Raw genomic sequence first — 24,107 nt, 5'->3', positions numbered from 1 at the left:
GAGTTTAGCAAGCATGACTTTCGGAGTCAGATTAGTTTTTTTCTTACAGGCTTTTTGTCTTCTTACGATCCACACGCACGGACAAAAGAAAGAGGATGCCACTGCAGAGGAAGTTAAAATAGAAGTTTTACATGTGCCCAAAGAATGCAAGCCAAAGAGCAAGAAGGGGGATCTGCTTAATGCACATTATGATGGCTACCTGGCCGGTGATGGATCCAAGTTTTATTGCAGGTAAATAACTGTGCTATTTATACCATTCTTCTTCACCAGATTTGCCTCTCCTCTGCAAATAAAAAATAGGCAAACATTTAGCCTTTTGTTTCTTTTTAAATCTGTGTTAAAGCAGATCTGACAATACGGAATCTGTTCAAAAGGAAAACAACTTGTATGCAGTGCCCAAAATTACAGTGAGGTTTAGAATTATATAAATGTATATCTAGAGCTATACTTTCAAACCACAAATGCTGTAAATATCATTATATAATATTTAGGCCAAATTAAGCCCCAATCTTGCAGAGACTCAGGCCTTGCAGAAAATTGTATTCATTTAACTAAATTTTGTTAGAAATTGATTTAGTTAAATCAGTGGCATCCTCTTATGTAGACACTCTTATTTCAATTTAAGAGTGCCATAAATAGTGTAGTTTTCTTGTGTAGACTAGGCACAATGCACGTGAGCAACTTTGCTCACAGTGTGTCAAGGTACACACATGCATAAGTCTTTGCCTGATCAGTGCATTAGTTTGTATTCTTCAATAAATAAAAGGAGCAACCTTTTACTTAACCATTATTGCTGTGAAATAAGTTTGAAGTATGTTAAAAATATTAACTTTTACAGTTTTGGATCCAACAGATATATTAATTCATCCAAAAATCGAAACTTAAAGGATATCAAAGTTTTCCTGACCTTGGCCTTTCTTTCCCTGAGACCAGTGTGGAAGCAGTATGCTCAGTTTAGGACAAAATATGATGCCCGTGGAAGCCCACTACTGGTTGAAATAGGGTAGTGTTGATAGGTTTTGCTGGAGATCTAGGTAATTCTTGAAACTGCAAGTTATTGGCAGTGCTTGTTTGCGTGCTTGGTTTTGCAGCTTTAACAATGTTCTTTTCACATCAGATCTTTGATTTAATAGGTGGGAAGGGGAAGCATTGCATGCTAGGGGAACACTTGGCAGTGTGGCTCCAATGGAGACATATTGTCTAGGAGCTGAAGGATTGGTCAGCTCTAGTGTTGAGGAATAAAGCCACCAGATGGATGGCCTATCATCCTGCATATCTTCTGTAATCCACTGTTTAGCAGCTTATTCTGTGTACAGTATTTGTGTTCAGCGGGAGGAGAAAAGAGGAGAGAAGACATTCTCCCCCCAGTTGTGTGATTTGGAGAAACTCTGCTAAGGGAAATTACTAGAGTTTTCCTTGCCCAGTGCCCCTCTTGTACTTTCTGCAGAAAGGTGCAATTTTTGCACTCAATTTTTACTTGTTCTTTAACAAGTCAATGGGAGCTTTTCTGTGTATTCAATTTAGGATTTTTAACCAATTATACCAGAAAAAATGTTAATACTTCAATATAAATAAAAATGGGCAGTTGTTTACTTTTTAATGTACACTTTACTGTGACTTCTTAAAAAATGTATCTAAATAATGTCACACTTTCCAAAGATAATACTGTATTTAAATGTTAAAGTGATTTTTTTAAAAAATATTTGAACACTGACTTTGTTGCTGTCTACTCGCTAAAAGCTTTTTATTGTTTTTGTAGTCGAACACAAAATGAAGGTCACCCAAAGTGGTTTGTTCTGGGTGTTGGCCAAGTCATAAAAGGATTAGATATTGCTATGATGAATATGTGTCCTGGAGAAAAACGGAAAGTGACAATTCCACCATCATTAGCGTATGGAAAGGAAGGCTATGGTAAAAAAAAATAAAATTCATATCTGTTTTTTCTTGTCTTTATGTTTTCAGATAAATGACAGAAAACAGTGTTGTAAATAATTTACTTGAGTATTGATCATCCAAGCTTTTTTGATTGAGGGTTTATTTGATGGCTACAATTACAGGGCCTGATCCTGCAAACTCTTATTCATACGAGTTCTTACCCACAAACATAGTTCCAAGGAATGTAATGGGGTTGCTCATGTGAATAAGGCCAACTCACATGAGTAAGTATTGGCAGAATTGGACCTGTAATTATAGGTCCATGCTAACAAGCTCTCTCTTTTGCTAGAAAGGAACTTCTCTGATAGGAGCACCACAACTACTAACAGCACCTACCATGTGACAGAGAGAGAGATCATCCTTTCATTGCTTTTATTTGTATTATTGTAGCATCCAGAGTACCCTCTCAGGATTGAGGCTCCATTGTGCTGCCAGTCCCTGATCCAATTTGCTTACAATCTAAATAATACATGACTTATTTTTTGAAAACAAAAACCACAACTGAAAAGCTATCAAAAGGAATCAGATCTTCAACTCAGCACTCCATACACAACATGCTTACAGCTCTTTCATTTCCAGCACCACAAGACAGTTAGTTTCACCCTCCAGCAAGTGCAGTGACAGCACTTACATTAACTCTGCAAGCAACTGCAGTGCTGCTTTCACGGGTGGCTTATTTCACATGAATGAGGAGTTTTATGCTAACAGCAAAGAGCGCTTGGAGAGCAAGGAGAGGTCATAACTTCAGTGCTTATAATTATATTCCTGTTTGATTTCCAGAGCCTCTAATATCTCTTTTTGCAGTCAGAAGAGCCAAATATAAGAATTTTTGCAAAAGTTCATTTAGGATTGGAGCAGACAAACAGGAGGGGTAAATTGATAGTTATTTTTAAGTGGTCTTTAGATACAACTTTACAAGGAGAACTTTCTTTTGTGGGAGAAAATAAATATGGTTCACTGACAGCCAGAAGAAAAAAAATAAGATTTTCAGAAAACTATTGTTTTATAGGAATGTAGGGGATTTAATTATCTGTTTCTGAGGTTACGAGAAAGGCCTTTTATTATTTAATATTATTAAATATTATAATTAATTGTTAAATAGTATACTAATTATTATTATTTCCTCCTATTTATGTACATCCTTATTCCTGTTGCATTACATTCATGCTTAATTTCTAAGATTAAGGTACTGCCAGATTGGCCTTTTAATAAAATTGTTTTTATTTTCACCCAGTCAAAACAATATGAGATTCACTACATACTACTGAATTAAGTTGATGAAACATTATTTGTTTGAAAACTGTCTTGGGACTAATTGAATGAGAAGTTTCATAACTCAGCATAATAATTGTTGCAGTCACCAATACCCCACTGAATGGCGCACAGGAAACCTAATCTGAATGCATGACATTTAGGTATGCAATATAGGAGACTAATGGGCTGATTCAGGACTTAAAATCTTATCATGAAACATTTCAGCTGAATAGACAATATCATATTTTAGTTCTTTGTAATCCAGCTTTGTCTGGGAACATGGGGCATTGACTAAACATGCTGCTGCTGTTCTGTGATCATAGTTTGATCATTTGTTCATGTCAAAATTCCATGAGCCAACTTCATCCTTGATGTAATTCCATTGAAGGCTGTAGAGTTACACCAAGAATGAATTTGTCTCATTAACCATAACAAGAAATGAACAAATCTCGCCTTGTAGCAACAAGAAAAGTCATTGATATCAAATAAAAAGTGCATTGTTAAAATCTAACTTTAGATATAACTGTTTGTTCTAGGCAGTGCTTGAAGAAAGACTTTTTCCTGCAACATGGTTGTCCTCTGTCTTAGCGTATTCCTGCATGCTGGGGAAGATGACTGTCTAATCTTGACTTAGTCAGGCTGCATGTGGCTCTTTAGGTCTTTATATGTCTTTGTCTCTGGTATGTATAATTCTTAAAATTACTTGCACCAAAGTCTGCCTAGTTAGCTTATATTAATAAATGTTAGATAAACTTGTTACAAATATATGGTATATATTTGTTGGACATTTACACAATTGGAACAGTTTAACAAAACACGTTTTGTAGTCAAAATTGAAACCTCTCGATACTGTTTTATTCATGATAGGTATCTCAAATAAGAAATACCAGTAATACCAGTTTGTTTGCCCACCACTGTTAAAGAAAGCTGATTTACATTTTAATCTTCAGATCTAATAGGATATGTAGAAACTCGAAAATAAATTCTGATGATAGACTAGCCTACATACTAACTTTAGGTGAACCAGCATATAATTAGGATCCAGCTGTGTGTTTAAACATTAACTGCATGTTGCATGGTTTGTCAAATGCATGTTTTGGGCTGACTTTTTAGACCTTATTGATCCACTCTTGTTATTTGTCTACCATGATACAGTAACCCATCTTTGTATTTAATATTTCCTCTACATCTTTGATACCAGAAGATGCTTTGACACAGAAATATTAGACCCTACCTTCATTCTGTCTTCTGGGACTGAGCAGATCATTCCTGTAGCCCATTTTTCCTTTGTTGATCAGATGGCTTGGATTCTGAATACTTCAGCCTGTGTAGCCAGCCTCTCTCCTAATTAGTTGCATATTTCAAATTATATTTTATTATTTGTAAATCCCTTAATAGTAGATGCAGGTATATCAAAATGTTTTAGCAGAATTTTGCTGCTTTTATTGCCTGCTTGTCTCCATTTCAAGCAAAGAAGGAGTGTGTGTAAACATTGCATCATTACTACAATCCTTTCAAACCAGACTTACAAAGTAAAAACACATTACTTTAGCCTGGCATGTGGAATTGTCAGGATTTCAAAAGAAGTGTTGTAAGGCACATTTGTATATACTATTGTGTTTCAAAACTTCTCTTAATGCAAGGCTTCCTAAGGAGAATTTTTAATAGTTTGAGGTATATTTAAAAAATTGTTTTTAAATGTCTGGATAGTTGGGATGAACAATGTGAATAATATCTTTCCACATATTAATTTTGTTTCAGAGAAATAGAATGGTTGTAAGTAGTGCCTGAAAACATTCGCCTCTGAATATCAGGATTGCCAATGGAACTCCATCTCATTTCCCTTTTGCCAGCAACCTCCTTCTCTGAAAAAGACCCCCGAATCCATTACCTTTGATGTTTTCTGTGGGCTTCCTGGTGGCTAAGACCCCCTATTTCTCCTGCACTCTGCTGTGGGCTAGCTGGTCGCCTCTCAAATCATGCATTTCAGTGTTTATGGGGATCTGCCTGCTGCCATCCCCCAAATCCATTAACGTCTTCTAGAGAGCTGGAGGCTGCCTCCTCCAATTGTGTAGAAAGAGGAAAAGCAGGAAACACTCATATCTAACACCTGTACCTTCTAATAGTGAGATGAGCTTAGAGACCTTGGGAGCTAAAAAAAATCCTAAGGTGACTCTCCCTCAGCTTTCTACAGCTTGCACAGCAGTGGCCAAGAGAATTTGCTGTGGTTGCAGTATGGGGGTCTTTACTATTGGGCTTGGGCACACCTGTTGAATAGGGAGGGACCCATGTAGCTGCAAAACCCAAAGAACAGGCCACTAGGCAATATCTCCCTGAAGACAAAGATAAGGAGAGTTGTCCTGAGTTCAGTGCGGGAGAGGAGTGCTCTGGGTCAAGAATGAGGTAGGAAGGAGTCCCAAAGATGGGCTTAATAGTGTAATATATAAAGCCCGGGGTCAGATTATTATTTAGGTATCACACAAGTTGGAAAATTACAGTATTAACCCATTCCTAATAGATAATAGAAATACTGCTGTATGAATGTATGTACCAGTAGTATGAGCTTTGACCAATGTGACTGCTACAATGTTTTTTTTATATTCTTAGCACAAGGCAAGATTCCACCTAATGCAACATTGATCTTTGAGATTGAACTGTATGCAGTGACTAAAGGACCACGTAGTGTTGAAGCATTTACTCAAATAGACATGGACAGTGACAAGAAACTCTCTCGAGATGAGGTAACATGAGTCAACTGACTTGGAATAGAACACATATATATAACACTACCAATAAACCAAAACATGCATTATCCCTATATGAGCTGCCTCTGATTCCATCTTTTACTTATTACTTTGCTATATGCAGAGCTACATCCCAGATTTACAAGGATGCAACGTTTGTTTCACTCTCACGCAGTGTCTAAAGTCTCCCCTTTTGAGGAATGAGTGTATTGAAATGTGTAGGGTCCATTAGTACATTTAAGAGGTTAATTCAGACTCTACACCCACTAAATTCTTGTCCTATCTGCTGCAACAATCAGCAAGAGTATCAGTTATGGTTTCATGATAGAGATATTTGCCCACTACGAACTAGTCAGACATCAACTAATTTCACTCAAGCTCAGTTTTCTATTGAAAATATCTTCAAATGTGTCTATTCATTGAAGATTTTTACTATGCACTGTTACCTTATATTGAGACGATAGGGAGATAACCATTTCAGTACATTATTTTTGTTATAGAGTTCCTAATGTTTTGCTCCTTTTAGTGTACTTTTGCTCTGGAGTTTCAAGTGTTGGAGCTTTTAGCTGATGTCATTTTATATTTGTGATATGAATGCCTATATGCTAGTATTTATCACGATGAGCTTACAAAAATTAACTCTGAGCTATGTTTAGTATAATGTTTTATTTTTTTTCTTTTAGCTAAGCCATTATTTGAAACAGGAATTTGAAAGAGATGGTAAAAAACGTGATGCATCAGTTCACGGTTCTATTTTAGCTGATATATTTAAGAGGAATGACCATGACGGAGATGGCTTCATATCTGCAAAGGAGTACAATGTCTATCAGCATGATGAACTATAGCAAATTATTTCTAAAATCTCCTGACTGCTTTCTCTACCCTAGATTTAAAGAATCTCTAAAAAGAACTTTCATTTTGTCACATGATGTTTTACATTTTTTTTGTAATGGTAAATTTTTATACCTTTTAAGATGAGTGTTAAAAATCTTTCCAGTAACATTTCAGTTACTAATATTTTACAAAAGAAATAAAATTATAAAAAGTCATAGTCTGTCTTGCACAATCCTTATTTCAGGTATAAAATTTTGTGATTTTGTTGGACATGATTTAGCTGAAATTAGCATCTCTGCTTGACTAAAGCAGAGCACTAATCAGGTGACTCTTCTTGTGTCAGATACAATTAGAATCCTGATATTAGCGCACTCAGAATAAAGGTGTGGTTTCAATGTCACTGCTGAAACAAAAGAGCAACAGAACGAAGTGGAAAACAGGATTCCCTGGAACACAGAACCCCCATCAAGGTCGAGAAAGATCATGAAAACATACAATAAAGAAAATTAGACAAAATATGAGGTCTGTTGACATGGCAGTTGAGTAGTGTTTGTCGGAGAAGCTAGGCTCTGACCACACTAAAATGAGACCGACCGTGGTATTTAAACATGGTTATTCTCTGCAGACTTCTAGCTCAATTTCCTCAACTGTGGAAAGGTATTTGAGAGACCTTTGCAACAAAAATATCAGATTAGTACATGGTCTTAAATGATTTTAATATGGTTCTTAGCCCCTTCAGCCACCCCTCCCCCCAAAAAAGCCTGTTAGATTCAACAGGTTGGTGATAGAATTACCAATTATGAGCTGAAATGTACTTGCTATAAATATATAAATGCTACTAAAAAAATATCTGTAATGCTAGATGCACAGGTAGTCTTAACAAGTGTGAACCATGTGGTTCAGTCATACCAAACTAATCTATGCCTTCTTTACATCCACTATCCTACTTGAAATACTTATGCTAAGATTTTTGTAATGATGTCACATTTTATTGTCAAAATGTTGTTTAAATGAAAATTGTCCAGTCATGTTTAATTATGCTGCTGGCAAGAGGAATCTATGTCAGGATTGTGCAAGCACTTCTGGACAAACCAGCATACAGATGCAACTTAATGCTTTGTAGCATTAATGTATTACTATGGGGGGTCACACCCTTCATAGCTTCTGTAGGACAAACTTCTTGTGCACCCAAGGGGTTCACTGTATTCCTCTATTCTACCCCCTGCATGCCACCTTCCCATCCTTCTCTAGTTGAGGGACTCCCTGCAGCTTTCCCCAATTTCTCCTCTGCCAGGGGTTGTGTGTGCACCCTCTACAGCAGGTGCCACATATCAGAGGCTCTGGGAGCTTTCTCCTTCCCCTCCCCCGCCCCCCATTGGCAACAGCACTGGGTGCTCCTAGTCTCCTTACCACATGCTAGGGGTTGTGTGTGCCCCCTTTTCTCCTACCAGCATCCCCAATTTTGCCCCCATACCAAGGATTGTGTGTCTCCCGGCCCTCATGCCAGCTGTGATGTGTACACACCCCATTCCCCCTATCATTATTATTTGTCTAGGAGATAAGTCACTCAATGTGTCAACATGTTAAATTCTTTAGGTAGAGGGGAAGTAGGGGGCGGTACTGTTATGCTGGAAAGCATTAATAGATGACATCAACCAGTTGCTTGATCTGTAGACAATTGCAGAGGTGCTAAAACTTATAACTATCCTAAATTGACAGCACTGGCTCCTTGGGTCCCTACTTTCTCCCCCTTTTGGTTTCTGATTTTCCTCAAAATCTGTAGGATTCTAGCCACTGCTGCCTAGACCAATTCCTGAAATTTTGGAATTGAGTAGGTGTGGCATTCAAAAGCTACCACCTTATCTACAGCCAGACATACACAGAAATTCAAAAATGTCAATTTGACAGCATTTAAGGTCTAAAGAGACAAGCATCATTGTGTTTTATTTGAATGTGTAATCATTACACTACACATTAATTGTAAGCTTCCACTAAAGCATGTGCATGCTGAAACTAGCAACACAAGAATGAAGCAGAAAGGCTGCCACATATACACAGCTTCTACTTAAGATAGAGGGAGTTAGGAGAGAGATTAAAATTCTTACTTTAAAATTGCAGTATCAAAAGAGAGCCAAGCAGGTCAGGCAGACGGGCCTAGCACTGCCAATTTCAATATTCTACACTGCAGTGCCCTCTGCTACATGCATTCCCCACTATGCAAACTTTTTTTTTTTTTAAATTGGACCAACTTCTGTGGATGAGAGAGAGACACAAGCTTTTGAGCCACACAGAGCTCTTCAAGTCTCAGAAAGGAACTCCCAGTATCACAGAAGTTGGTCCAATAAAAGATATTTCCTTACCCACCTTGTCTATCCAATATCCTGGGATTGCAATGGCTACAATTTGACTGCATACAACTTTTTAATTTGTGATATTGGGCTCTACAGCTACTAGACCTGAGATGTAATAGGTGGGATTCAGTACACTAGTTTTGCAATGCAATATAATTTTGTTTGTTTTTTCCAAATATGAAAGCCACTAAAGTCAGCAGCAAGTCTGAAGGCTTAAAAAAAAAAAAAAAAAAGAGTCAGATTTGAGTTAGCCAAGTGCAAACTGTAGACTTGTTTGTGGTCCCTACAAATATAATCAGAACAGACATATGGGGAATTCACAGCCTAAAATGGAATCCATAATCACCAGTTACAATCCTTTTAACTCTTCCCTCTTGTAAATGAAACCTTAAACTGAGCTAGTTTTTAAATGTGCTTTTAATCTGATACTTCAATTAAACATTCATGATAGCACTAAATTATTAACACGTTTTCTCATTTTACCATCATACTCTGGTGTAGTTAAGGCAATATATAACATCTTGACAGACCAAATGTGCATAAGCAGCTTTTATAGTAAATTCCAAACTATATTCTGATTGCTACTCTGGAATTCAATTTCAACATGTATATATTACTTACCATGAATGATAAAATGAGAAAGTGCCCAAAGAAGAAAAGTAGCATTTTTTTGAAGAAAATGTATATGGGGTATTTCTGAACTAGGTAATATAATTATCTTTATTGTAAAATAAAAGAATCACTTTACAATAAAAAAGGAAATAGCATAACCAAATATTTTGCACTTTTAATGTCTGTTGAACTTAACTCAATATTCAACAATTTTGGAAATGTTGTGGCACAGTTACACTGAAGTCTATAACAATAGTCACATTCATAGATCATTTATCTCACTCTCTTGTGCCAGACATCAAAGCAGGGCACAGCATGCAGTCGTACATACTTTTGTCCATTAAAAGAACACTCTAGGCATCCATAAACTGTTTCTCTTTTAGAATTTCCCATTCCACAAAGGGCACAAGGACCTTTTGGGATGTTGTTATTAAGTAAATTAACCCGGATATGAGACCCTTCTCTGAGATAGCTTGTAGAGATATCAGTCATGCTTGCAGCTTTTTCATAATAGTCTGTAAAAAGGTCCTCCAAGTAAGCATCTGAATTAGCAATGATATCCATTACCCTTTTATCTGAAAAAGAATACACACAAAATAGCAATGATTTGTCATCACACTATGAACACACCAGGACACATCATACTATTAATCCACTGACGGAAATAAGTACTGAATTATGAAGCCATATTAGAGACACCATTTTATGGTTGTAACTAGGTTTTCCATTGAAACCCTAATTTTGACACTTTTACTTCAAAGGGGAGGCAGAAATTTCTTACAGATATCGTCTGCCAGAGGACAATGTTGTCACTGATGAAATAACAACCCTACATCTCATGAACATTTTGAGCATTTGGAAAGTTGGTGATAATTCACATTTGAAATGTTTCTCTCACTTTTTTGGGGGGGGGAGGGGAGAGGAGGGCAGGAAAAAGAAATGTACATCATAAACTCCAAATATAGTTTAATTCTGGTGTCCTCCAGGAGGGCCAGCACCTAATTAGTTTTGGAAAATTTGGTGTGTATATTTCTGAGCTGTTTATGGAATTCAGGACACGATTTACAATGATATGCAGGCTCACTGATAAACTCTCCAGGAGCAGAGACCTCCCATCAGACCCCAGTAGCCTTTGTATTTTTATAAATATTCCAGCACTCAAAAAAAGTGTTTGTGTACATCTGCAGGATTGTGAATCTCTTTAGGAATAGGACTGAAATCACTCTATCCTCCCAATAGTGGTCAGTAAGCACACTCCAACAGACCAGGGATCATTTTCTTCCACTTCCAACATGAGCATACATGCCTCAGATCTTGAATACTCTAAACACCCTAACAAGACAGGTTTGAGATAACTCTTGTACCTGATACAGGCCAGAAAGGTGAATGCAGATATTATAGTACAACAAAAAAAACTATTACCACATTCTCAAATCTAAATTTGTCATCAGTATCTAAAAAGAAGTGAAGTAATTTCCATTATGAATGGGAGCTGCAAGTACCCAGCACCTTTGGAAATCAAGCCATTTTTATTTAGATGTATAAATAAGAACCTAATTTTAGGCACCTAAGGTTGAAAGTATTCGCCTATACTCTTTTAATACATATACCCAACATGGGACTCTCCATTTTATAACTAATGGAGTTGTTACATCAATAAGCAGTGTATAAGCAATGAAAAAACACAAAGTTAGAGTACTGAAATCTGAACTTAGTATTTCCAGACTGATGTTTATACTTTCTGAAATATGAGTTTAACATGGTAATTTCCTGACTTTCATACAGTGAGCCAGATCTTCAGCCTCTCTTAAATCCCCTTTGGGGATTGGGGCAAACGGGACTGAAAGCTGTCTTAAGACAGCAGGAAAGGACTTCCCTAGAATAGGTAAATTCTGTGTTGTTATAAGGTGGGCACAGCCATCCCCTACACCAGCTATTCTTGGCTCCCTATGCAGAGGCGATGTTTCAGGCCAAGAGTATGAAGCACTCCAAACAACTTGACCAGCAGACTGATTCCTTGGAGACTGTCATCCATTGGTGCAGGTTAGAGCAGCACTGAGGCTACTTAAACTTGCACTACAGGTTGGTTTGGTCTCCAGCAGCCCCCAGGATCAGGGAGGGGCAGTGGTGCAAGTAGAAATCATTTCTTGCCAGTATGCTGCACTCATGGGAGGGACACAAAGCAGGGGGGCAGGTGACCTCCCCACATGACTACTACCCTCCCCACCCTGCCTCCAGCCCGGGGCCCCGCGCTCTCCCCATAATCCACATCTATCCCACATTACTGGGGTGGTGGTGCGGGGGGCCGGGGGAGAGGCTCTGTCCTCCTCCCGCTGCACTGGAGACTTCTGCTGCACAGACCCCAGGCAGGAGGACTCAGGAGACACAGCTGTGTGGAAGGGCTGGGAGCCGGACTGGGAACGGTTCAGCCGCACCAGATGAACTGCTGACGTGGGGTTGCCCAGCAGCCCTACGTTTGGCTCCTTTCACAGCTGCTGTTCCCGGGAGATCAGGGCTCACTAGAACCACAGCGGTGAAAGTAGCAGAATAGCGTGGGGCTGCCGGGCAGCTCCACGCCGGCAGCTCCTCTGGCATGGCTGCTGTACTACCCGCAGCCTGACCCCCAGCCCTTTCATTTAGCTACTTCTCCTGAGTCCTCCTGCCTGGGATCTGTACAGCAGCCCTGCCAGAGAACGGGGCGGAGGGTACAGAAGCCCTGCCAGAGGAGCTGCCCAGCAGCCCCACGTTCTACTCCATTCCCTGCTGCGGTTCCCAGGACCTGAGCAGAATGTGGGGCCGCTCGGCAGCCCCACACTGGCAGCTTCTCCGGCGCGGCTGCTGTACCACTCCCAGCCCCGCCCCCACAGCCTTATCCGCCGGCAGGGCTGCGGTACAGACCCCAGGCAGGAGGACTCAGGAGATGCAGCTGCGTGGAAAGGCAGGGGGCGGGCTCCTCCTCTGTCTTTCCAGTATGCCGTACCAGCTATAAATATCTTAAGTGGTACGGCGTATCAGACTGTACCACGGTACTTGCACCACTGGGGAGGGGTAAAAGTGGAGTAAAGGCTCCTACACAAAGGGCACCATTAGACGCAGATGTTTACTGCACCACAACATTTATCTTTATTCTTGTATTTGTGTTTTTTCCCATTCTTAGAATAAGAAATACTGAAAATGGAGCCTTATCCTTCATTCACTGAAGTAAGTAGCAAAATTCCACTTGACTTCAGTGGTCCAGGATCAGGCTCATACTACAGTAAATTTAACTACCAGGGATGGTAAATATCCAGTTTTTAATTGTATACAACATACAACATTTTTAAAATGTTTTCATGTTATTTGAAGATAAGAAAGAAAATCTATATATAGATACAGGCCAATTCCCTGTCAATTGAAGATTACGCCCTACTGAGCATTTTCTAGTATTTTAAATTAATAAATATATAACATTTACAACCTCAACTTTATCTTATCTTTATATATCATCCTTTGATATCGACTATGCAATACTTTCTAAATTGTAAAAATATAGAACAAATTTACATACTAAGATATTGCAGTTGTACAATTAGTATTTATGATCACCAATATCATTTATTTTAAGAAAACAATTAGAAGTTTTCATGATAAACAAAATAATATATTCATATTAATTAAAAATATAATTATTTAAAACCAGACTCTCTCCATTAATATCTTAAAATCTTTACAATTATTTTGACTAGATCTGATCATAGCCAAAATAGCTATTATCTTGGTGCAAATTTTAAAGTGGAATTCTATCTTGATTAGATGCTTTTGAACTTCTGACCTTTCCGACTAAGTCAAAGAAAAAAAAACATGCACTTAATCCATTTGATTAGTGTATTTGGACATAAATATCAAACATCATACTTCGGTGGAACAGATTCCTCCTTAATTTGTTCAATGAAAATGATCCAGATTGCTCTTTTTCAAATCCTCCTTTTGAAACTGGAGTGACACAGAACTCTGTATTAAAGGAAAAAGTAGAACCTTCGGAACAATGAAATTCAAAAGCTATACAATTTCGAAACACAGCTTAATACAAAATGTTTTCTGTTATATAACATGTACAGTATTATAAAGCTAAGAGAATGCTTAAAATTAAATACAGCTTTCCTATTAGTCATTCTACTGGTCTTTAATTCCTAGGAAAGATGGTGTAAAACAACATGCACACAGTGTTAGCACAAAAAATGAGATGACACAGAGAGAGAACAAGATGAGATGAAGTAGTAACTACATCATTTATTAATTTAGATGGTTTATAGTGACCTTCACATTAGGCATTTCCTTACGGTTTCCTGGCCAGGTTAAATGTCTAAGGCAGTCAGCATTCCATTAACAGACTGCCTCACGTTTGGAGTAAAAGCAGAGTCACATACCCATTTGAAACCAAAAATGGAAAATCTGCAATTGTGAATGGTTTTCTGTGATTCCCAACCATGTTATTCACCACATAATCAGCTGTAAAACTTTTAAATTAAACATAAATAAAATTCTTAATTTTTTTAGCCTCTAAGGTTGTAAAGAAAAGGCTTTGAAGTAAACTGATGCCATATTGTCTTAATAAATTTACAAAGAACTTTAAAGAGATATACTAACAGCTCTCATTCATCTGTATTGGGGATTACCTCTGCACCTTAATGATAAAAATTTAAATATCAATATTGCTATTTCATTGGTCATTTTTAGTAAAAACATCTAACTAGTGCACCTATCCCCACTGTGCAATGACAAAGTAAAATGGAAAATAATTCCAAAATTAGGATTTATGTGTTTAATTTAATATTAAAATGAATATCAGAGGGATTCTGTACTGCTTGTATTATCTTTTTTCATAGTTAATTCAATAACTACTTTGGTTTTTTTAATGCACATAAGGTTGTCACAGAAATGTAAATGTGTCACTATGCTTCAAACTTCAGAGTGCCTTTGTCATAGAATGCATCTCCAATGTGTTGCAAAGCATCTGGGGCCCCAACCAGAACCTCTAACAAGTGCGTAGTATTACATGCATATATGGAGATAGATAATATTTCATGAGGTAATTCTTATCTTTTTGGTTATATTTTTAAAATACAATCTAAATTATATGGTCACTAAAGGCCTGATCCTGCACTTCTGAAGTCAATGGGAGTTTTGCCATTAACTTTAATGAGTGCAGGATCAAGCCCTAAAACTATATTATGGATTATTATTACCCCCATACTTTGATTGACTGAAGGTTTCCATCTAATTGTAGTCCTGGGCTGGGATAAAGCACACTGGGAAATGAGGGGAATTTATAAAACCATATCCTTTCCACAGACTGGGAGAGTATTAGGCAGGTCAATCCACTTTGTTTTGTGTAACTGTGTTTTTTTTAAACTTTGTAAAGATTTGGAGGTGACCGTGTCTGACTAGTCTCTGACTGTGTTTCACTGATTTGGGGCAAACTGAAATAGAAGCTCCAGGCAGGATAAATATTTTTGTTTATCAGTTTCACAGCCGTGCCTTTTTCAGAGGGGCCTGCCAGGCCATATTCTTCTTTTATGGAGAAATGGATCAGATGGCCCTAAGATATTCAGTTTCTTACAAACCAGCAAAGGCATACACTGATATGCAGATGTATTTTTTAATGTTTCATTGCTAACAGTGTGATTTCATTTTTCAAAAACTTACATTTAAATATCTGATATAGTTAATTCTCTGAAATCATTTCAAGGATAAATCAGACCCTTTAATGCCTTTTATATTTATCCTAGCAAGAACTAATTGTGGATTAAAGCTAAGGCTCTGATGAGGTCAGACAACTGACATGTATAAAGTTAAGTATGTACATAAATATTTATAGGATTGGGGCTGACACATGTCAAATCTCAGTTTAAGAACAATGTTTTAAAGAATCAAATTACTATATTAGCAATTATAATAATAACACAAAAAATTACTTACCAAAATTACCATCTAAGTGAATATAAAGTTCAAATACACTAAATGCAATAGTTGTGTGAGCTGGAAAAACAATAGCTTTGTCTCGTCCCTTGTGATTTTGGTCCTCAATAATATGAAACTATGATTTAAAAAAGGAAAATTTTATTTCATTAAGAAAAAATATTTACAAAAAATGTTTTGAACAGAAATGAAAATTAAGAGTAATAGCTTTAAAATATAGTATGAAAATTTCAGCAATGGAAAGACTCTTTTGAAGTTGAAGATCAAACTCCACCTCCAAAGAAATTTTCCCAGTTCTGATCAGTATACTAATGTCATCCTTTCTTTTCTGCACTTCAGTAATGTTTGATAGAGAGAAAGTGCCAACTGGCCATAGAAAATTAGGCAGTATATCCAATACATAAATTAGTGATAAGCATAACTCAAAGGACTTGCAGGATTATGCAAACCTAATGATATGCAAACCTAATTATCCAAACTTTCCGAGATCCCTGCTCTCTGTGTACAACTAACGATATCAGAGCTTTATCCTTCCAGTAACCCAGACTCCCAACAAGCCTTAGCTTTCTGACTTCCTGCAACCAGGTCCAATCATTATATCTCCTACTTTGACAAGTCAGTCACAGTTTCTATTTGAGGGGAAGCTAAGAATCCAATCCAAAGCCCACTGAAGTTAATGGAAAGAGTCCCATAGACGTCACTGGATTTTGGATAAGGATCTAAGAGGCCTGCTTCTGTCCTCCCAATAGCAGCTCCTCTTTGGAGGAGTCAGAGTGGGCCTCCCTCATGTTGGGATGAAACAGCAATGACAGGGCCAATATCTTGTATTGCCATTCTTCAAATATTATATGGTCTGGGACTATATGCCATAAAGCATATAAAATCTTAATTCAACACACATATACACACCGCATCCCATTCCACCTTTGATTTATCTCAACTGTTTTCTGTATCTTCACCCTGACCTATGTCTTTGTTCATTTTGTTTTTCACTTCTCATCTCTTTTCTTCTCTGTGTATTTTTTCTAGTTTTGCTTTCTATTTTTTCATCTTGTTTTTCTTTTCACTCCTCTTCTTTTCCCTGTTCTCCCTTTCTGGAATCAGGAGGAAATTTTGATCATATTTTTCACCTACGCTATGATTTTCTTTGTATGGGAGTGAAGAAGAGTGCAGTTGGTGCCAACTGAAAGTGAATAGGTAAGACTGACATCAAAATGTCTTCAAATCAAATTTAAAGAAGTACACACACCCCCCGACTCACCCAATCGTTGCATTCCGGAAAGCCTTGCGTAACTCGAATTTTGCATAAGTCGGAAATGTATACTCATACGTTACGCAAAAATTTCCACAACTTGAAAATCCTATTTCTGGCTTCTGGAACTTTTTCCATAAGTGCGAATTTGCGTAAGTCGGGTCTTGTGTAACCTGGGGAGCGTCTGTAACTGTAAATATCACACTATCCAAACACTATCAAAATCAGCTTTCAAACTTAGTTGTGCTGATCCTAAGCACTAATCTTCCACCTTTCTGTCTGCCAGCTGTTTTCTTATGGAGTTTGCCTTTTAATTTAATAATTTCATTCCAGATTGCACCTTCTCATCTATAGCACTGTAGCTGGTCCATTTTTAAACGAGGAATTAGCATCTTTTAGAAGCACTACATTCAGACTCAATTAACCCAACAGCAGGGACTGGGAAGGGAGAGGACACGTGTATTATTATTACTGTTATTATGATGGATGTGTCAGGGACACAGCTGGCTCCCAGCCTGGTCGCTAGGCAACCCAGCAAGTTCAGATAGGCCCAATGAGCCCCTTCCAAACAGTTGCACTTCCTGATTGGGCAGAGGAGCCAACGGTTTGCTACTTGAACCTTGCAGCCACCACATGGTGGCTGCTCAATGCATATCACACCCACAGCCGTGCTTATTCTGCTCTCACCCTCCAGTCCAGGCGCCAAGCCCTGCCCTGCTTCCCAGCCGGTTCTTGCTCCAGCTCCAGCCTATACCTGCTTCATCCCCAGTCTCCCTGTTCCATTCTGGTTTCTAACTTCTAGTTCCAACTCTTTGCTATGTCCCTGACTACAATTCCAGCTTACCCTTTGTCTTAAGATTCTGACTCCAGTTCTCAGCTTCAGTTTGGCCCCTTGATTCTGACTCTAGCTTCATCCTTAGACTGGTGCCTGATCCCTGGATCTTCACTTATCACCTGAATTGCCACCACAACCAACTGGCAAGGTCCTCCTCCATCCACAAGGTAGGCTGCCCATGACCTGGTAGCTTACAGAATGGCTACAAAGCCAGTTCTAAGGAATCTGGGACAGATTTCACTAGAACTGACTGGGATTTCACTAGAACAAGACTGTACCTAATCACTGCAAACAAGGCCATATAACCACCCTAGTCCTATATAACTATAAATAACACTGTATTAACTTCCATTAGCTATTAATAAATGATAAATTGCATGACTGGGGAAATTAAATTAGAACTAGCTAATTCCTTCTTTCTGCATTCTTTTTAAGTGATCTGTCCGCTTCTGCCTCATGCAGAATCTGGCTTGCAACCAATTTTTCTAATTGTAGAATCTGCATTTATATTTATGTAAAACAACCAATGTAAGATGCTCCCCTATATAAAATACCATAAAAGCTTCATATACATGAACAGTTTTTCATGTGTTTAAAAAAAAAATAAGGCCCTGTGTGAGCAAAACAACAGTACTTGTTACTCATAAGACTGGTAATTTTAAAATATGAAAAAGTGTACAAGTCTGACAACCAAGTTCTCCTAGTAATGTTTTTAATTATAGTTTATTAAAATAAAAAAAAAGTCAATATGGAGAACATCACACACATAGCATAATTATGGTATATGGCCTATTCCAATATTAAATTAATAGAATGGGGTGAAATCCTGGCCCCAATGAAGTCAATACAAGTTTTGCTATTGACATCAGTGGAACCAAGATTTTACCCCAATATCCTATACTGGCATAGTTTTCTCTAGATCTGAAAAGCAGAGAGAGGGTCAGAGTTTAATTTAATTTACATCAGTACAATTCCATTGACTTACATTGGAATTGCTCTGGATTTACACCAGTGTAAATGCAATTAAAATCTGGTCACAGGTCCTTACAATAAGAATACGAGTCCCTACTATCCATTTTATTAGTTAAAGAAGTCTATATTTACCCTCATTGTTTCCCCACGCATACCAGCATGCACAGATAATGAGCATTGCCGTGTTGTTCTAATACTTTCCATGACCACACACAGAACCTCTTTCCTACTTTCTCTTGATTGTCGGACTAGGCAGTGATCAAAGTTAATTTTTCTAAAATTAAAGGAGAAAAAAATCCACAGATAATTAGCAAATTAAACAGCAGCTAATAAAGTTAGACATTTTTAAAATCAGCAGGCTTGGCTAACTTGCATCCAAGAGTTTAAAAGAGTTGGCTGAAGAGCTATCGGGACCATTAAAATTGATTTTCAATTAGTCCTGGAACATAAGGAAGTTCCAAAGGACTGGAAAAATGCTAATGTGCCAATATTTTAAAAAGGTAAACAGGAAGACCTGGGTTATTATAGATGGATTGACCTGGGCACTAAAAAGAACAGCTGATATGGCACTTGATTAATAAAGGATTAATGGAGAGTAATATAATTAGTGCCAATTAACAAGGATTTATGGAAAACACATCTTGTCAAATTAACTGGATATCTTTTTTGAGATTACAAGTTTGGTTGATAAGGTAATAGCATTGATGTAATATACTTTGACTTCTGTAAAGCAATTGACTTGGTACCACAGACAACTAGTACCTGCTGAAAGTGGGGGAGGGAGGGCACAATTTAAAGGTTCACCCCCCAAACAGCTTGAGTCATGGCTCCCCAGGCATGCCTCTCCTCTTACCCTCAGCAGCTCCTCCCTGCAGCTCCCAGCTGTTTACTGCTGCCTCTCCCATCATGGCAGCAGCTCCCAGCTTGCATGCTCCAGCAGCTGCTGTGCAGGGAGGGGACCCAGCCACACCATGTGACCAAGCAGGGCCACCAAACCCTGGCAATAATCTGGCAGGGGGGCATATAACTCCATGTGCCCTCCCCCCACGTCACCTCTGCTTGGTACCACGGACATTTTGTTTAGAAAACTAGAACAAATCAAAGTCATAATAACACACATTAAATGGATTAAAACTGGTTAAGTGATAAGTCTCAACATGTAATTGTAAACAGGGGATCATCATCGAGCAGGTTTGTTTCTAGTGAGGTTCCTGGTCCTATGCTATTTAACATTTTTATCAATGACTTGGAAGAAAACATAAAATCATTACTAATAAATGTTTGCAGAGGACAGAAGAGATTGGGGGAATGATAAACACTGAATAGGATAGGTCACTGATACAAAGTGATCTGTATCACATGGTAAGCTAGTTGCAAGCAAACAATAGGCCTTTAAATACAGCCAGACATAAAGTCATACATCTACAAATAAAGAATGTGTGGCCGTACTTACAGGACCAGGGACTTCATTCTGGGAAACGATGACTCTGAAAAAGACTTGGGTGTCAAGGTGGATAATCAGCTGAACATGAACTCCCGGCAGTGTGACACTGTGGCCAAAAGGGCTAATGTGAACCATGGAAGAATAAACAGCTGAATCTTGAATATGAGTAGGGAGTTTATATTACCTCTGTATTTGGCACTTGTGCAACCACTGTTGGAATACTGTGTCCCATCTGTGTCTACACTTCAAGAAGGATGTTGAAAAATTAGAGAGGGTTAAGAGAAGAGCCACAAGAACCATCAGAGGACTGGAAAACATGATTTATAGTAATAGACCCAAGGAACTCAATTTATGTAGTTTATCAAAGAGAAATTTATGGGATGACTTGCTCACAGACTATAAGTACCTACATGGGGGAACAGAAATTTGCAAGAGGGCTCTTCAGTCTAACAGACAAAGACATAGCAAGATCCAATGTCTGGAAGCTGAAGAGATATAAATTCAGGCTCAAAATAAAGCATTTAAAAAAACAGTGGGGGTAATTAACCATTAGAACCAGTTACCAAGGGATATGGTGAATTCTGTATCACTGGAAACTTTGAAATTAAGATTGGATGTTTTTCTAAAAAGATATTCTCTAGTTCAAACAGGATATAATTCATGCAAGTCTTCTGGCCTGCATTATGCAGGAAGTCAGTGTACATGATCACCAATGGTCCCTTCTGGCCTTATAAATCTATTTAATATATTCATAAGTGATCTGGAAAAGGTGGTGAACAGTGAGGTAGTAAAATTTGCAGATGATAACAAAATTACTCAAGATAGTTAAGTGCAAAGCTGACTGCAAAACATTACAAAGGGATCTCACTGAACTGGGTGACTGAACAACAAAATGGCAGATGAAATTCAGTGTTGATAAGTGCAAAGCAATGGATACATAAAAGTGATTGGGTCTAAATTACCTATTACCACTCAAGAAAGTGATTTTGGAGTCATCGTGGGTAGTTTTCTAAACACATCCTTCCAATGTGCAGCAGCAGTTAAAAAAGCTAACAGAATTATCAGTCGATAATTACCCTGTTCTGTTCATTCCCTCTGAAGCATCTGGCACTGGCCACCGTCAGAAGACAGAATACTGGGCTGGAGGGATCATTGGTCTGACCCGTATGGCCATTCTTATGTTCTTATTAAATGATCATACAGCAAATCTTATTAGTTGATTTACGGTTCTCAAAGCCTAACCAAAAAAACCCAAATCACACAGGATTTCAATGTAATCTCACATAATCTAACCATCGAATCACTTGGGCCAAGTATATAAAAATTATAGTACTAACCTAGTAGTAAGTTCTTTAAGTAATGTTGGTACTTCAACCTCATGTTTGGTCACGATACCAAATGAAGCTTTTACTGCAATAGAATCTGATCCAGCAATATTGACCCCAACGTCACTCATTATTTGATTTCCTCGTCTACCATAGAGTGAAACATCTGATTTGTCTTCATAATTCAACAGCTGATAGGATGAAACACCTGAGGAAAAGAGGATACTTGCTGTATTTTGGGGAGGGGGAAGTCTCATGCCCATATACAGAAAATAAAATAGAAGTCCATTAGGTTAGAAACAGAATAATACCTAAATACACAGACATTAATGGCTGAGAATTATAGTAGTGATTCAAACCAAGTCTGGCATAGCGCAAAACTGTTACTAATTTTACAGGATCAAACTTAAACTAAAGAATGGGGGTATCACCCTGAAAATATCAAACACAAACTTTATTCTTGTGGGGTGAAATTCAGAGCAGCAGAAGGGTCTCAGACAAAAATCATACTTATTGGAATTCTTATAAAGTATCCTTTCATCCACAGATAGCAGAGCTCTTTACACAGGTGAGTAAGCGTTATCCCCAATTTATTAGTGGAGAAACTGAAGCACAAATGAAGTGACTTGTCCCAGATCACATAGTACATCAATGGCAAATCCAGAAACAGAATTTAAACTCTTAACACACAGTGTAATGTCCTATACTAGACCACATCGCCATTCTCATTACATTAAGAGTGGCTGTGGTGGTACATAGGGCCTTTGGTTGGTACAAGGGTGGTTTATGCCCTCTGATTTTTATTTTTATTTTTTAACACAATCCTCATTGCTGAAGAGTCCCATATAAAAATCATTTTAATAAGTGCTGAGTTTCTAGTTATATTTATAGTGGCAATTTAGCTGAATTTGTTTTTCATTTCTGTAATACATGTGTGACACACATGACTACTAGTAGCATACCTGGCTTAATTTCATGGCCCCCATCACCTAAAAGGAGTCAGTTAGAAAAGGTTAATACACCTGTCACATGATAAGATGCAGCATCCATTGATTTTATTGTCTACTTTTATAATTTCTTCTGGAGAAGTAGCAAAACACTTAGTAAGTCGTCTGACTTTCTTGAAATTTTGCATGTACGCAGATCTTGGTATGAACTAAAGAATCCATTTTTGTTTGAACTCTATTCTAACCTAATAGGCATTTTTAGTTAATATTTTCCTTGTGATTCACAATATATTTCTGTTCTACTTGTGGAAAAAATTAGAAGATACTGGTTGACAATATAGCACAACTGAAGTCTTTTATTAACAAAGGAAGTTACAGACTTTTCATAAAGTGAATGTTAAAGCTTTTGAGTGTATAATATTTTTCTCTCATAATGCTAAGTGGCTTGTCACATTTTCCAGTATCTTTCTCATCCAAAGAGTAGAAATTCAATTACAAATTAAAGCACATTGTCCTCATGAGATGTAACCCCTATTGAAAGGACACTGTCAAGGTGTTTTGTTTGTTTGTTTGACCTTTTTAAAACTAGATTTTACAAGAAATCTTTTGCAACTTTTACCTACACAAGTAATCTTACTGAATTTCTCATAGGTGCAAAGCTAGAAGAATTTGACCCTATTTGTGTGTCAAGTCTCCGTGTAGTCTTGAAATAGAAATGTTTTTCCTTAGTGGATTTTTCTGCTTTCAAGTGCACTCACTGCATTAAAGAGTCATTGGACCAAAGCAAGAAAGAATGACTCCATAGCCTGTTGGTTAGGGAACCCATCTGGGCTGGGGAGACCCAGGGTCCAGTCTCCATGCTCCAATGACCCTTTAATTATTTATACACAGTGGAACAGTTTCAATTGAAGAAAGTGAGAGAGCGAGCCCCATGGTTGAGTGGTTAGAGAGCTCTCCTGACACAAGGGAGAGTCTCTTCAAATCTTCTCTCCCCATCAGGCAGCAGGAGGAACTGAATGTGGATCTCCCCCATCCCAAATGAGTGTTCTAACTAGGGGGCTAAAGTTATCAGGTGGGCACCACCTCTTTCTGTGTAGTGAGGTAATTACCTAACTGCCCCTTACAAGAAACAGCTTAGGCGTGTAAGCCACCTGACGCTAGGAGAGGGGTTCCCGGTTGTGGAACACACATAGAGATAGACACTTCTCTGCAGCTCGGAATTAGCCATCTGTCTTAATAACAGCTTAAGTCACACAGCTCTTGTCAGTCTTTCCTACTGGCTAGCTTAGGCAGCTCCCCATCTAGTGGATCGCATTCTTAAAGTGCCTATCTTGTGACATTCATTGTATAGGGAGTTTAGGCACCTAACTCAGGCTATGTGGATCCCAGGTAGTTCCAATGATTTTCTAAACACCTATAAAAGCTAGGCATTGTGACATTCAGCATCACACCACTTTTGTGGATCTGGACCTATAGTTTAAATTTTGAACCTCCTACTTAAGACAGAGTCTCCTTAAGATTTATTCGAATTATACATATCTAGAGGTAGCTACACTACTGAAATATTTGACTAAATTAAATTACTATGGCCCAATTCTTCAATCAGATCTGCATGGGCAGACCCTTGTGATTGAACAGATCCCC

At 38.0% G+C, this 24,107-nt stretch overlaps 2 protein-coding genes across 7 annotated transcripts in view; one reads left to right on the top strand and one right to left on the bottom strand.

Moving 5' to 3' along the window:
* Window positions 1-13: 13 nt before the first annotated feature.
* FKBP7 (FKBP prolyl isomerase 7) lies at window positions 14-6,982 on the top strand. Its single transcript, XM_034785570.1, has 4 exons — window positions 14-231; window positions 1,760-1,911; window positions 5,797-5,930; window positions 6,617-6,982. Exons 1-4 carry the CDS (start codon window positions 14-16, stop codon window positions 6,776-6,778), a joined length of 666 nt encoding a protein of 221 aa, XP_034641461.1. The 3' UTR covers window positions 6,779-6,982.
* Window positions 6,983-9,820: 2,838 nt separating this feature from the next.
* Window positions 9,821-24,107, bottom strand: part of PJVK (pejvakin) — a 16,488-nt gene continuing 2,201 nt past the window's right edge. For 2 of the 6 annotated variants that reach the window (XM_034785499.1, XM_034785495.1), the window contains 6 exons: window positions 22,479-22,505; window positions 21,529-21,724; window positions 18,880-19,021; window positions 15,689-15,806; window positions 13,625-13,720; window positions 9,821-10,305 (listed from right to left, as the gene is read on the bottom strand). In XM_034785499.1, the coding sequence (XP_034641390.1) occupies window positions 10,004-10,305; window positions 13,625-13,720; window positions 15,689-15,806; window positions 18,880-19,021; window positions 21,529-21,647 (777 nt within the window). In that variant the 5' untranslated portion in view covers window positions 21,648-21,724; window positions 22,479-22,505 and the 3' untranslated portion in view covers window positions 9,821-10,003. Of the gene's footprint in view, window positions 10,306-13,624; window positions 13,721-15,688; window positions 15,807-18,879; window positions 19,022-19,600; window positions 20,938-21,528; window positions 21,725-22,478; window positions 22,506-24,107 lie in introns of those variants that run through there. The other 4 variants (XM_034785497.1, XM_034785496.1, XM_034785498.1 and 1 more) reach the window with 3 other exon arrangements.

This window comes from Trachemys scripta, chromosome 11 (genome assembly GCF_013100865.1).
Source record: "Trachemys scripta elegans isolate TJP31775 chromosome 11, CAS_Tse_1.0, whole genome shotgun sequence".
In the NCBI taxonomy this organism is placed as follows: domain Eukaryota; kingdom Metazoa; phylum Chordata; order Testudines; family Emydidae; genus Trachemys; species Trachemys scripta.
The sequence above is the reverse complement of the archived record's forward strand: the minus strand, read 5'-3'. Positions and strand labels throughout refer to the sequence as shown.